We start from the raw sequence: 14272 nt of genomic DNA, 5'->3' as shown, positions 1-14272 counted from the left end.
TATTAATATAATATGTATATAAATAATAAATTTGATTTCAATGGAAAGAATAATATCATTTAGTTTTAAAAAAATTAAAATTAAATTAAATCAATGAGACATATGTAGGAATTACATTGAAATCAAACATTTGTTATTAACACACTGACATGTAACATTGTCTTGTTATGTAATATTAATAGTGTAATATTAATAGTGTCATGTTTTATATCAAAGATTTGACATGTGAATAACAATTTTTTTTTAAAACTATTTTAAAATAAACTAAAAAAACATATATTAACATGTGGCATATATACTATTAATGTTGTTAGTAATTTTTTTTGAAAAAAAAAATCTAATTGAGACATTTTTTTCAAAATTTGAGACACAATGGAAACAAAAAGTTAAGAAATACCAATTTAAAACTTTCCCATCAAAGTAAGGAGCATCCTAATAATTAAGTCTTTTTCTTATCCATTCACCATTCTTTGACTCATTAATATGTTATTGAACATTAGGTTATTGATATGTTATTTTCTTCTTTGGGTTCATCTCTCACTCTATGTTATGTTCTTTTTCATGGTGATTTCATATATTTTTTTTCTCATTTTTCCATTATTCTTCTCGCTTATTGTTTAAGTACTCATTGTTTTATTTGATCTATAGATTTGTTTTATTTTCATAGTTGATTCTTTATATTTTTTTTACGTGATTTTCAACTTATTGTGTTCATTGTTATCATAAATATTTATGTTATTCTTTTGTTTTTTCATTTGTTGTAAACGTTTTTATTGTTCTTGATTCATTTCATCTCTATTTTTTATCGAATAATATGTGTCTTTCATTTGGTATTGAAATGTTCAATCAATTCTTTAATACATGTGTTTGATGTGTATGGTCTTTTCCACAATTATGATTTTGGATTGTATACCCAGGCTACCTTGTTTTATTTTTCTCATTTCGTTTGTTTTTAACACATTAGTAGTGTGAAGCTTAATTTAGTCCCACATCCCACATCGCTTAATACCATGACATGTTATTCTCTATTTAACTATATAGGCAACCATCTATAAAACTTGAAAGATATACCAAAATAAATATAGTTCCTAATGTATTATAGACATAGGTATTATACATTGAATAACATTAAATTCTTGTGTCATTTATTTCTCCTCTTGTTTTATTGTCTTTGTTCCTAACAACTTGTATCAAGAGCCAACTTCTTAGTATGCTTTGTGGTTTTAAATATGTTTTGTGCTTGTAGCTTTATTTGATCTTCTACATCAGAAATGTTTTTTCTTTTTTCTTGGAAGTCTCAATTTAGAAAAGTAGTGGGAGGGAGCTTTCTTCAAAGCAGTGACTTCGAATTTTGACATTCAGGTGACTAACATCTGTGACTTGATCTTAAGTGAAGATGATTGTGGAAAATTTTTAGTGGAATCTTCTAGTTCTAATAAATAGACAGAAATGTCATAATCAAGGTCAATGCAGATCAAAGTCTAGAGAGAGACCACAAACAAAAGTCTAGAATGATTGTAATTGTCAGAAAAATAGTCACTTTACAAATCAATGTTGGACTTCAAGGAAGAACAACAACAAAAAAAAGCAAGATGATGATCAATCAGTAAATGTAGCAATTGATGAAACTGCATATGCACTATTATGTAGCTTAGATAGTTCAATTGACTATGACTTATAGACTCAGGTGCGTCATTTCATACTACACCTTCCTTACAATTATTATCTAACTATGTTTTGTAGGAAAAATGTGATATTAACATCATAACCTCTAATGGAAGCGTGTGGACTTTGAATAATGATAGACATATTCCTGTCTTAAAGAAAAACTTAATATCTATAAGACAGTTGGATAATGAGGGGATTTACACCACTTTTGGAGATGGACATTGGGAGATAATAAAAGACAATCTTGTTGTTACTCGTGGAAAGAAGCAAAGATCTCTTTACATGATTGGAGATAAGGATATGATATCAATTGCAGAAATTGGCAACAGTTCCACTTTGTGGCATCAAAGGCTTGGGCATATGAGTGAGAAAGGAATGAAAATAATGATCTCAAAATGTAAAATACCTTACTTGAAGCATGTTGACATTAGGCCCTGTGAACATTGTATTTTTGGAAAGAAAAAAAAATTAGCTTCTCTGAAACAGGTAAGTCGTCTAAAGTTGAAATAAATGTATGAGTCTACTTTCTTAAGAATAAATCTAATGTCTTTTTTGTGTTTAAAAGGTGGAAAAAAGAGGTTGAGACTCAAATAGGTTTAAAAGTTAAATGTTTACAAAATAGTGCGGCTGAAAGAATGAACACAACCTTAAATGAGAGAGCAAAATGTTAGAGAATCCAATCAGAACTACCCAAGGTATTTTGGACAGATGCAATAAACACAACAACCTATCTTATAAGTAGAAGATCATCAATTCCTTTAAATTATAAGTTACCTAAAGAGGTGTTGTTTGGAAATGAGGTAAGTCTTTCATACTTGAAAGTCTTTGATTGTGCTTCATATATTTTATTAGACTTTAATAGTAGAGATAAATTGGACCCTAAGGCAAAACATTGTTATTTTATTGGTTATGAATATGACATGTTTTGCTACAGGTTTTGGGAAGACTAAAACAAGAAAATTATCAAAAATAAAAATGTTATTTTTTAATGAAAATGTGTTCTATAAAAACAAGATCGTATAATCGATAAATGTATAGTCAAAAGAAGTATAATTAGAAAAAAAATTCATATCTTTATTCTCTTCTTTTATGTTTATTATTTTATTATTATTATTTTTACTAGCATAAAAACATTGATGGACAAAATGATCACAAGAACCCTTTGAAAATTGGAAGAAAATTTTGAATTATAAGAATTCAAAATGGAATTTCATTTTCCAAAATTGGATTTTATAGAAAAAAAAGATAAGAATAGAGTTTATTCATATCCTCTCCTTTTCTAGAAGGAGTCTCTTCTCCTAACATTCTACAAAACCTCTGAATCTTATATATTTTGTCTCTGAGTTGAATTTTTAAAAAATAATCATTTAAAAAACAAAATTGAAAAAAAAAACATGAACACCAAAAAGAAAAATTCAGTTTATGTATTATTATCGATAGAAGATTTTACATTTAAATTTAATAATATAAATATGTAAGTTTCATTTGAGATTATAACAAATAATTTAAATCGTGGTGAAATGTTTATTTTAAAATGAAATGTTCATTTGAGATTATTCAAAGATATTATTGTAAAAATAATGTGGAAAATAAATTGGAAAAAAGTATTAAATATCTCTAATTGAGAAAATAAATAAATAGATTGAAGAAAAAAAAACGCTTAAATTATGGCTTCTAATTATATAGCGTGTGAGTTTCTCTTAGAATTTAGATATTATGATTTATAACTTTTGTGTTAAATTTTGATCATCACTTGTAAGAAAGAGTAACAAAATAAATTATAAGGAATTTTTATTTTCCTTTTTTAAATCTAAGCGAATGGATAGACGTCCTTATCCACAAATGAAAGTAGGAGAAGCCAATAAAAATGGATATTTTGATCACTCAATGGGTTTCAATCCTGCTTCAGATTGTTCCTACGTGGGCGAGCTTACAACATACACACCACTACCATCCATCACCACAATTATGTGTCTCTCACTGTCACCCAACATTAGCAACCACTGACCTCATTTCTCAAACGTTAATTCCAAATTACAAAACTTACATCTATTTTCGACATCTTCGTTTTCCTGATTTTTCTAGCCACTAACTTTAAACCACTGATTCTGTTGTCCATGTTTATTCGTCATTAGATTTTGTTATTTCCATTCATTGTCAAAACTTCAACATGTAATCATATAAATATAACTTCTCTTGAACAACCTAGTATTTGAGTTTTGAGTTGAGCCACACAAGATACACATTCACACACGCACCAACAACCATGGCTTCTACTTTGTGTTACAATTCTCTTAACCCTTCAACAACTGCTTTCTCAAGAACCCACTTTTCAGTTCCCTTGAATAAAGAGCTTCCATTGGATGCTTCACCTCTTGTTGGCTATAACTGTCCCCTGGGATGTAGAACCAGGAAGCAGAGGAGAAAAGTGATGTATGTGAAAGGTGCCGTGGTAGAGGCTCCACCAAGTGTTTCACCCTCGTCACAAGGTGGAAGTGGGGCCCCTTCGAAGGAGCAGCTTCGGGTACTTGTTGCTGGTGGAGGGATTGGAGGGTTGGTTTTTGCGTTGGCTGCGAAGAGAAAGGGGTTTGATGTGGTGGTGTTTGAGAAGGACCTGAGTGCTGTAAGAGGGGAGGGACAGTATAGGGGTCCAATTCAGATTCAGAGCAATGCTTTGGCTGCTTTGGAAGCTATAGATTCAGAGGTTGCAGAGGAAGTTATGAGAGTTGGTTGCATCACGGGTGATAGAATCAATGGACTTGTTGATGGGGTTTCTGGTTCTTGGTAAGTGAAAAGGTTAAGTTCATATTTTAATTGAATCAGTGATTTAAGTGTCTTCGTTTTTCTTCTTGTTCTATCTTTAGGCATGCAACAGGGATGCTCATACTGATTAGTTTAACCTTAATCAATGTTGAATTGGAAATGCTAGGCATTTAAGGTGCTGAAGCTGGATCCTCAGAAACCAATTGGTTAGTTTGAACTGTGAGGCAACGGTATTCATTCTTGGCAACATTAGGATAGATGGTGGTTGAAACCTATTTGCCACATTTGATCTGCATGATCGTTTGAAAGTTGATATTATCATTATGTTGCTTAGAGTCTTCTGTCATATCCTTATCAGAGGAAACAAATTAAGTCATATCCTTATCAGAAAGCACCAATTAGAATGTAACAGATGATACATTTACAAGATGATGATATTTTGAACACTCCCCTTGCATGTTCATTACCTAAGAGTGTGTCCTATTAAAATTTTAAAACTCTCTGGAATAAAACCCCAATGAAGGCAAAAAAAGGTACATCCTTATTTATTAAATATTTCCTCATTAAAGACTTTATTAGGAAAACTAATTTAGGAAAAAAAAAAACCAGGGCTGAGGGAAAAGAAGTGTATTGATATCAATTAAGAACTTTGATTGGCATACTTTAATACCATGACCATTGTACACCAAAAAAACTCTGAAATGTAACAACAGCAGCAGTAAACTCAACTGGAAGGCAAATTCAGATATTTTACAGTGTTTGGATCGGGGCTCCTAGTTAATAAGTCTATTAACATCCTGTTTGTTAATGAGATTGATTACACTTAGTGAGTAAATTCTTCATTTTAAAGTTGGGAAGCTCAGTGACTTAATAAGGTAATTAATCATATAATCACTTCTATTCTAGCAAACATGAAAAGGGTAGTTATGATAATGTAAATTTACCTTTCTTCCAAGACAACAATCTTGCTCCATTAATATCAAGTTCAGAAGAAAAAAATCTTTCTATAATTTTCTTAAAGAAATCATATAGCATTTTGCGCTACGAATTGATATATAGTTCGTCATCAGGTACGTCAAGTTTGATACATTCACTCCTGCTGTGGAACGTGGGCTTCCAGTCACAAGGGTCATTAGTCGAATGGTTTTACAAGAGATTCTTGCCCGCGCAGTTGGGGAAGATATCATTATGAATGCTAGTAATGTTGTTAATTTTGTGGATGATGGAAACAAGGTAATTAAAGAGAGCTTGTTAAAGATTCTCCTCATGTTATCTATTATGTATGCATTTTATTGAGCTCTTATTTCTTTCTTATTGAATATTCATTGGCTGACTATATGATTAAACATCAATTGGTTAACATTTACTATTTTCTCATCCAGCATTCCACAATTTCAGGTAACAGTAGAACTTGAGAATGGTCAGAAATATGAAGGAGATATATTGGTTGGAGCGGATGGTATATGGTCGAAGGTCTTACTAATTCTTCTCTGATTATGATCTTATTCTTTAGCTAATAATTTTTCCCACATGAAATTAAAAGAAAGGCATGCCTAAACATGAGAAGTACAGTGGAGCTCAAATGTGTGCTAGCCTTGTTCTTGCATTGTGAAGTAGTGAATTCTTTCAGTCATTCTGCATTTAATCTAATTGTAGATTTTATGTATAGGTGAGGAAGCAATTATTTGGGCACAAAGAAGCTGTTTACTCTGGCTATACTTGTTACACTGGCATTGCAGATTTTGTGCCTGCTGACATTGAAACTGTTGGGTATGTTGACCACTATTCATGTATTGTATATGTATTTATATTGAGTTGAGAAGCTTACTTGAACCTTTTTGCTGGAAGATACCGTGTATTCTTGGGACACAAACAATACTTTGTATCTTCAGATGTTGGTGCTGGAAAGATGCAATGGTATGCATTCCACAAAGAACCTCCCGGTGGTGTTGATGGCCCCAACGGTACGCATTCTGTGTTTGGGATTTGACACATGTTAGAAATAGTTTTCACAAACGTTAAACTTTGTTTGTTGCCTACTTATAGACATACTTTTTAAATTGTTTCTAGTGGCTTTTAGATAAGCGATGCTGTCTTTGAACAATTGAATCTGGAAAGAATTTTCAACTGCTATGGCAATGGCAAATTGATTATTTGTTTGACATTTTGAGCTAAAGATTATTTCTGTGCTGGTGACCATTGATTATTAAATATGTTGCTACTAGTTTCTACAAATAGTAAACAATTAGTGGCCTTATGTTAAAAAAGGAAAAAACAAGGCAGAGAAAGCATTCTTCACCCCTTTGAAACATCAATACGTGCATTTGTTGCATGAATTGCTTTTGGATATGTATCTGGTATTGATACTCTTGGGCGCTTCATTAATTATGTATCAAATAGTATTCATTGTGGTTTACTAACTACATCAAATCACAATTTTAAAAAGTGTGCTGCCCGATTAGAATTTAAGAATATTTTTTCATATGATGAAGTTATCATTTGTTGGGCTTTTTGTCTCGTCAAATGTTGTATCTGCTTCTTCATCATTTTTGTTTTTGTTTATTTAATGAAGATGTTTGTTTTTGATAACCTTGGAGAAGTCTCAAATATTATGGTAGAATAGAATAATTTTATTGATACATCAGATATATATACAATATTGGACAATTAATTTTGGAAATATAATAACAACACCAAACGTAATCAGATTCCTATGATTCAGGGATGTAATCAGATTCCTATGATTCAGGGATATAACTAGCTTCTTGTGATTTAGCAATATTTATGTTATATACTTTAATTATAATAATATGTTAAATATGAAATAATAAAATATGATTGCTGACAAGATGTATAGTTTACTCCATATTTTATACTTTTTCATTCTCCAACACATTACATGTTCAAGAAGGAGAACACTTGTAATGATTACTTTTTACTCAATGAGAAATGCGACTCTCAAATGTCTACAAACGCAACTCTTTCAATTCATTTAAAGTAGTTGAAATTTTTGTAACGATGAAGTATCTTCTTCTGATAATATACAAAACTTTTCTTCTCCATTCTTATCTCATCGTTGCTCCTTTAAAATCTATTATTCATTTACTCTAATTTAATCCCCTCCATTGTTAACACTTTAACATTGTATGAAGAGCTTAGATGTTGCTTGTGAGAGAAAAACGAGGGAAGAGAATCGAAAAAGTTGGAGAGAAAAACTATATACAAAGAAACTCCAAAGCAAAGGTAATCTCTAACAGTTCGTTGCCTTCACCTCCCATTTTTTCTGGTGAAAACTATTATCTGTGGATTGTAAGGATGAGGACATACTTGAGAGCCCAAAGTTTATAGAATATAGTGAAAAATGGTAGTTCATCTCAAAAGTCACTATGAAGAAATGGTAAAGGAAGGAAAAAAACTTGTCATCATACAAGTAGCTTTACATCTTGATATTTTCATCAAGATTATTACACTGGAAACTCTCAAGGAAGCTGAGGGATCAATTGAATCAGGAGTTTCAAAGAAGTGATGAAACAAAGAGAATGAAGACTCAAATTTGATAAGAGAGTTTGGAGTTGTTAGAATGAGGATAACTAGTCTATCGAAGAGTACACTAACAACTTTTTAAAGGTGGTTACTTGTTATTTGTTACTTGGTGAAGAACTAGGTTATCAACGTGTGGTGGTAAAAATCCTAGTATGCCTTGTGAGATGTTTGAATAAAAAGTATCCTCTCTAAAAGAGAACAAGGATTTTCCAAGATGATTGTGACAAAATTGGTGGATGCTTTGCAAGCCATTGAGTACAAATGATTTCTCAGGATACAGGAAAGTAGGGAAGGTTCCCTTGTAGCACAAAGCAGAGGTAAAATCCAATAATGAAAAAACTTGCTCGTGATGAAATAAGAGAAGAAGCCTAAAGAACACAATAGTAAGAGTAAAGGTTGGATTAAATTTCCATCTTGATCCTACTGCATAGAAAAACCATACTGAAAAATTTTGCTGGTTCAAACTTGTGGAAGGTGCAAAGCTTGTAATTAACTTGGGCAAAGGGAGAAATCCTGTGAAACAAACAAAACCAGCAAGGACAAACTACTCAGGATTTCAACATAATCAACAAACAGAGGAGCAACCCTTTATTGCAAATTGTTACTCAGCTAGTAGCAAAGAAGTTTGGTTGATGGACAGTACATAATTGAAGACATGACTCACAATGCTAGATCTTCAAAGAGCTAGACAGGACATACATGTCCAAAGTCACTGTTAGTCATGGAGAACACATGGTTATTAGAAGGCAAAGTAGTAGTGTTTATTGAGACTCTCTTTGGTACAAAATATATTTCAGATGTTCTATTTTCACCTTAACCAAGTCAGAGTCTGCTGAGTTGGGACAACTGGTGGAGAAGAACTAATTCTTTAGTTTTTTAAGAAACTCGGTGATAAATATTTAATCCATTTGGAAGTTAGTTGATGACGATCAAGATGAAACACAAGTTTTCCAGTTGAATGAAACGAAAAGGATGAACAAGCCTTTGCAAGTAAGGAATACAGCTCACATCTATGGCAAAAGAGACTTGGTCACTCAAATTATTTCATTCTAAAACAAACGAGTTAAGTAAAATTGTTGAAAATATGTCTGAAGTTATTGAAAATAATGATGTATGTCAATAAAGAAAATAGAACTGGTTGCATTTTCTATTTGTAGGAACTTGGAGAGCAAAAGAAAAATTGTGGCTCATACACACAAACATTAGGGGACCTATGAGCATGGTCTCCTTGAATGGAAGTAAATACTTCCTACAGTTCATTGATGATCTTATTAGGATGTGTTGGGTTTACTTTTTAAAGCAGAAATCCAAATTCCTCACAATATTTTATTTCATCTGTGATCCATTAGAACTAATTTCATGTTTACTCTGATTAAATCTTCTCCGTTATTAACACTTTTTACACACGTCATTTTCTTTTTATCTCCCTTCTGGTGGGTGAAGCATATAGCATAGTCTCTTTGTTGACTAGACATGAAAGGTGTCCTCTTTAGGAAGAAATGAGATTGATGTTATTCTTCTTTGTAGGCAGTAGGATGTGATTTATGATGACTATAATTAGTAGTTTGTGGAGTTACAGTTATATGTTTATTAATAAATTTTATACACACATGTACTTGTGTCTTCCACATATAATATCTTAGATATTTTAAGAGCAATCATATCCGATTTATGTCCATGCATAATAGTTGGTAAGATTATATTTATTTGAGATTACCTCGTGATTGTTTTTTTGTTCAAGTACAAAGATGGACCAAAAATGCTACTCTCATCCATTCTGTCTTACTCATTTTCTTCTAAAACTGGATCTTCATCCATCGTTCTAGACATGGAGCAGAATGTATTATTTATATCAGGCTTGAATCATGACTATGACAGCTGATCAAATTGACAGGGTTTTATGACCAAAATTTACCATTGGAAATGCACTAATGCAGAAAAAGGATGACCTTGAAAAAATACAAATAGAAGCGTGTCTTTATTTTCATTCTTTTCTAAGAGGAAAGTAAATTAAATCATCTTCTTTCTTCATGGCAGGAAAAAAGGAAAGGCTGCTTAAGATATTTGAGGGTTGGTGTGACAATGCTGTAGATCTCATACTTGCCACAGAAGAAGATGCAATTCTAAGAAGAGACATATATGACAGGATACCAACATTGACGTGGGGAAAGGGTCGTGTGACTTTGCTTGGGGATTCCGTCCATGCCATGCAGCCAAACATGGGCCAAGGAGGGTGCATGGCTATTGAGGTACATATTTATTGTTTTTATTTGGTAGTTTAACTTTGTATGGATACAAGTTATAAGAACTTTTGAGAGTTTCTGTACTGAAAAAAACTATATTTCCATTAGCAAACTCTCAAATGCTCTTTGTATCTAGACAGGCCTTTGTCTATTCATCCTCTTTCAAATGAAATATGGGTTCTAGATTAGAGGATGGGGGATTGTACAAGCTAATTGAAAATTCTTAGTTTAAATACCATACTTTTAAGAAGTGAGCACAATGCTATTTCTTTTCATAAATTTCATCCGTGATTTAGTCAAAATTAAATTTTTCAACAAAGTAATGAAAGATTATTTTCTACTATGACTATTATACCTTCTAGTCTTTTTCATTGGTATGTTTACTATGCTGTAGCTGTATATTTATCCAAATTTGTACTAAAAAGGGTTTCAAATAAACAATTTTATTGTCATGCCTCTGATGATATATATACACTATTCACAGAAACATGCATAAATTTAAAATATTTTATACTTAAAGAGGAGATGGAGATCTACAATGTGAAACCATCTCAACTTCCCTATGAGCCTCCAAAGGGGACTGGTACTAAAAGAAACACTTGAAAAGTGAGGCACAAGCCCTTTCTATCAAGCTTGTTTTATCATTTCAGGACAGTTATCAACTTGCATTGGAGTTGGACAATGCATGGGAACAAAGTGTTAAATCAGGGAGTCCAATTGACATTGATTCTTCCCTAAGGAGGTAAGACACCATTTTTGCGTATATACAAAAACTAATGATGATATTAATTAATTAATTAATTAAATAACAACTTTATTTGAACATAAAGACCATTTCTCATTTCAGCTGTAATCCAATAATTAATGTTTCATCATTTACAAATCAGTAAATTTGATGTAAATTTATTTGGTGATTGGTGCCCATCTCTTTTCTCTCTTTTCCATTAATACTTCCAGCTACGAGAGAGAAAGAAGACTACGAGTTGCCATTATTCATGGAATGGCTAGAATGGCCGCTCTCATGGCTTCAACTTACAAGGCATATCTGGGTGTTGGTCTTGGCCCTTTAGAAGTAAGAACTCAAATTTTATCAATAAGAGAATGAAAAGTACAGTGAAGTTGACATTTCATTGTTGCTTCCCTTACTCTGCAGTTTTTGACCAAGTTTCGCATACCACATCCTGGAAGAGTTGGAGGAAGGTTTTTCGTTGACATCATGATGCCTTCTATGTTGAGCTGGGTCTTAGGTGGCAATAGGTAATGTATAGAGCCCATTTTTCTTTGTTGGTAGACTTGCTTTATTTTTCATACACTTGTCATCTCATTCAACATGCAGTTATAAATCTGTGCTAATGGATACATGATGAGAAGTTTCAAGAAACTGATTATATTGAAAACAATGTTCAGTATTTCATTATGTCCAATAAGACAGAAATATTATTTATGATCATATGTATAGTTGTGCAGTTTCATTGCTTACAAGTGAAACATGATGCTTCTTTTACAGCTCCAAACTTGAGGGTAGACCACTAAGTTGCAGGCTCTCAGACAAAGTACGTTGCTCAAATAGAGTTACTTTTGTACTTTGTTGCTGAGAAGATAATGTATATCTGGTATAATTTATATGTTCCCATCGATCGGATTTTTTGTGATCTGGAGTTTGATAGCTATTTGATTATTTATGAAGGCTAATGATAAGTTACGCCGATGGTTTGAAGATGATGAAGCCCTTGAGCGTGCTATTAATGGAGAGTATGTCTTCTACTAAATACGTATGAGTATCATCCCTTACATCTTTCTAACCACAAATGTAGATCATATAACTTTTGGTCCATCGTTGTTGTTTCAATTAGGTGGATTTTATTACCGCATGGAGATGGAACAAGTCTTTCAAAGCCTATAGTTTTAAGTCGAAATGAGATGGAACCCTTCATAATCGGGTATACCTATTGATGCACTTACTCACAATGCAATGACATAATAGTTCCTAGATTTTACATGCAATTTACATGCATTTAATTTAGAACTGATTTTAGATGTACCCTTTGAAACCTGAACGGTGATCCTAATTTCTGGTCATCAATTATTTCTGTGTAGTTCCATTGTTATTTTTTTTAAAAAAAAGCTACTAATTCCAACCTATTTTCGTTTTTGTTTTCGTAATTGCAGGAGTGCACCCGCGCAAAATCATCCTGGCACTTCAGTTACAATACCTTCACCTCAGGTAGCACAATTTATCATGACCTGAATCAAACACGGTTCCACACTCGATGCTTTTCAACATCATGTAACATAGTCAACACTTTTTTCTTTTTAAGGTTTCTCCAAGGCATGCTCGAATTAACTATAAGGATGGTGCCTTCTTCTTGATTGATTTGCGGAGTGAACATGGCACCTGGATCATTGAGTAAGTAAAAGAAATAAAAAGTACTTTGTTTTACTTGAAGTTTTAAATTCTTGATAATTCTATTTAACATCATTCTGATTATGTTTTCAGCAATGAGGGAAAGCAGTACCGGGTACCCCCTAATTATCCTGCTCGCATTCGCCCATCTGATGGTATTCAGTTTGGTTCTGAGAAGGTGAGATGAGATGTTCTAAAAAGCTGTTGCAGTTTTCATATTACACATTTGGCCCTTCTAGACCTTATATTAGGTATATGAGATACCACTAATCATTATATCAGAAAGCCTTAGTTTGTATTGAGTAGGGTTACTTGTTCACACTGCATCTCCCACTTAAAGGTTTAAACCAAAACTATTAATTTATTTAAGATGTGTGCACAAAAGTTATTCAAGTTACATTTCACATCTCCCTTCTCATTTTTCTGAGAAAAATGTTTCTGCTCATTTACTGACAATAACATACAATCTCCAATTAATGCATATGCTATATATGCCTGAAAACGTGCAATTTTATTTTGAATGGTGCATTAGTTATGATGTCTGAGCATCCAAGTTATGTGCAGGTTTCATTTCGTGTTAAGGTGACAAGATCTGTTCCAAGAATCTCAGAGGATGAAAGACCTCTGACGTTGCAGGAAGCGTGAGTGGTTTTGTTCAGTGGCAATTTGTAAGTAATGGAAAAGTTATACAGAGAAAATTTAAATTTGTAGAGCACTATCTGCGTTACTTTAGGGTGGGGTATTATACAACGATCAAGTTATGTTACATGTTTATATGAACTTTTAGAGGGATTGTTGGGTATAAATTCGTCACCCCACTCCAATACTTTTTGTGTAATAACATTTGTTAGTTAGATAGATTTATAACACGACTGAAACTTGCACCACATTAATGTTGAATGGAGTAGGCAATGCTAAGATGAGAAATTTTTTCACTTTTAATTGTGATTTACAGAATGAAACTATGCTTGTTAGTATAAGAGTGGCAAATTAAATCGTTTAATTTGGAACGAAACTGTGTTAAAGATACAAAAACCTAGTTGTAAATAACCTAGTCGAGGTTAAGATGAAAATATTTTGACAAAGAATGAGATCAAGATAAATGTTTTTTTATTTATGCTAGCATAGATATCTAGTCAGGATTGTTTTGAATTTTTAGTCCAGACTTGGTTAAAACTTAAATAATTGAAAATTTGAGTTTGTAAAATAGTCATGACATATGGATTAACCCTATTTAATCTTTGTTCTTCACAAAGTGAGATTGTACTAGTTGACACAATAGATAAATTACAAAACCATAACATTATTGTGATGAGACATAGGACTACTCCTTTCATTTAGACCATAAGTTTTTTCATACATAATAAGGTGAAAGATGTAAGTATCCCAAATCAATGTTTGAGAAATAATTGTAGTTATATTCCAAATCAATCCCAAATCAATGTTTGAGAAAGAAATGTGGTTACCAGCCTCTTATGTGAGAATTGACATTGTATCTCTTGTCATTGTGTTCTTGTATCTCATAAGTTAGAGTACAATTTATTCATTTTATTTTCTCTTTCCAACAATTGTTTTTCTATCAAATAATATGATCATGTTCCTTAAACTGGTAGGCTTTTTCTTATGCTAGCCGTAGACCTTGAATTAAAAG

The 14272-nt window shown here is 32.3% G+C and overlaps 1 protein-coding gene across 1 annotated transcript; it reads left to right on the top strand.

Moving 5' to 3' along the window:
* The first annotated feature begins 3713 nt into the window (after positions 1–3713).
* Positions 3714–13508, top strand: LOC124833307 (zeaxanthin epoxidase, chloroplastic-like). The gene is made up of 16 exons (XM_047307756.2): positions 3714–4452; positions 5502–5664; positions 5830–5904; positions 6101–6201; positions 6280–6395; positions 10012–10223; positions 10868–10959; positions 11175–11289; positions 11371–11474; positions 11725–11770; positions 11905–11969; positions 12071–12157; positions 12387–12441; positions 12536–12624; positions 12715–12799; positions 13186–13508. Exons 1-16 carry the CDS (start codon positions 3935–3937, stop codon positions 13264–13266), a joined length of 2004 nt encoding a protein of 667 aa, XP_047163712.1. The 5' UTR covers positions 3714–3934; the 3' UTR covers positions 13267–13508.
* The last annotated feature ends 764 nt before the right edge of the window (positions 13509–14272 follow it).

This window comes from Vigna umbellata, chromosome 1 (assembly GCF_029865625.1).
Source record: "Vigna umbellata cultivar VRB3 chromosome 1, Vumbellata_1.0, whole genome shotgun sequence".
NCBI classification, from domain to species: domain Eukaryota; kingdom Viridiplantae; phylum Streptophyta; class Magnoliopsida; order Fabales; family Fabaceae; genus Vigna; species Vigna umbellata.
The sequence above is the reverse complement of the archived record's forward strand: the minus strand, read 5'-3'. Positions and strand labels throughout refer to the sequence as shown.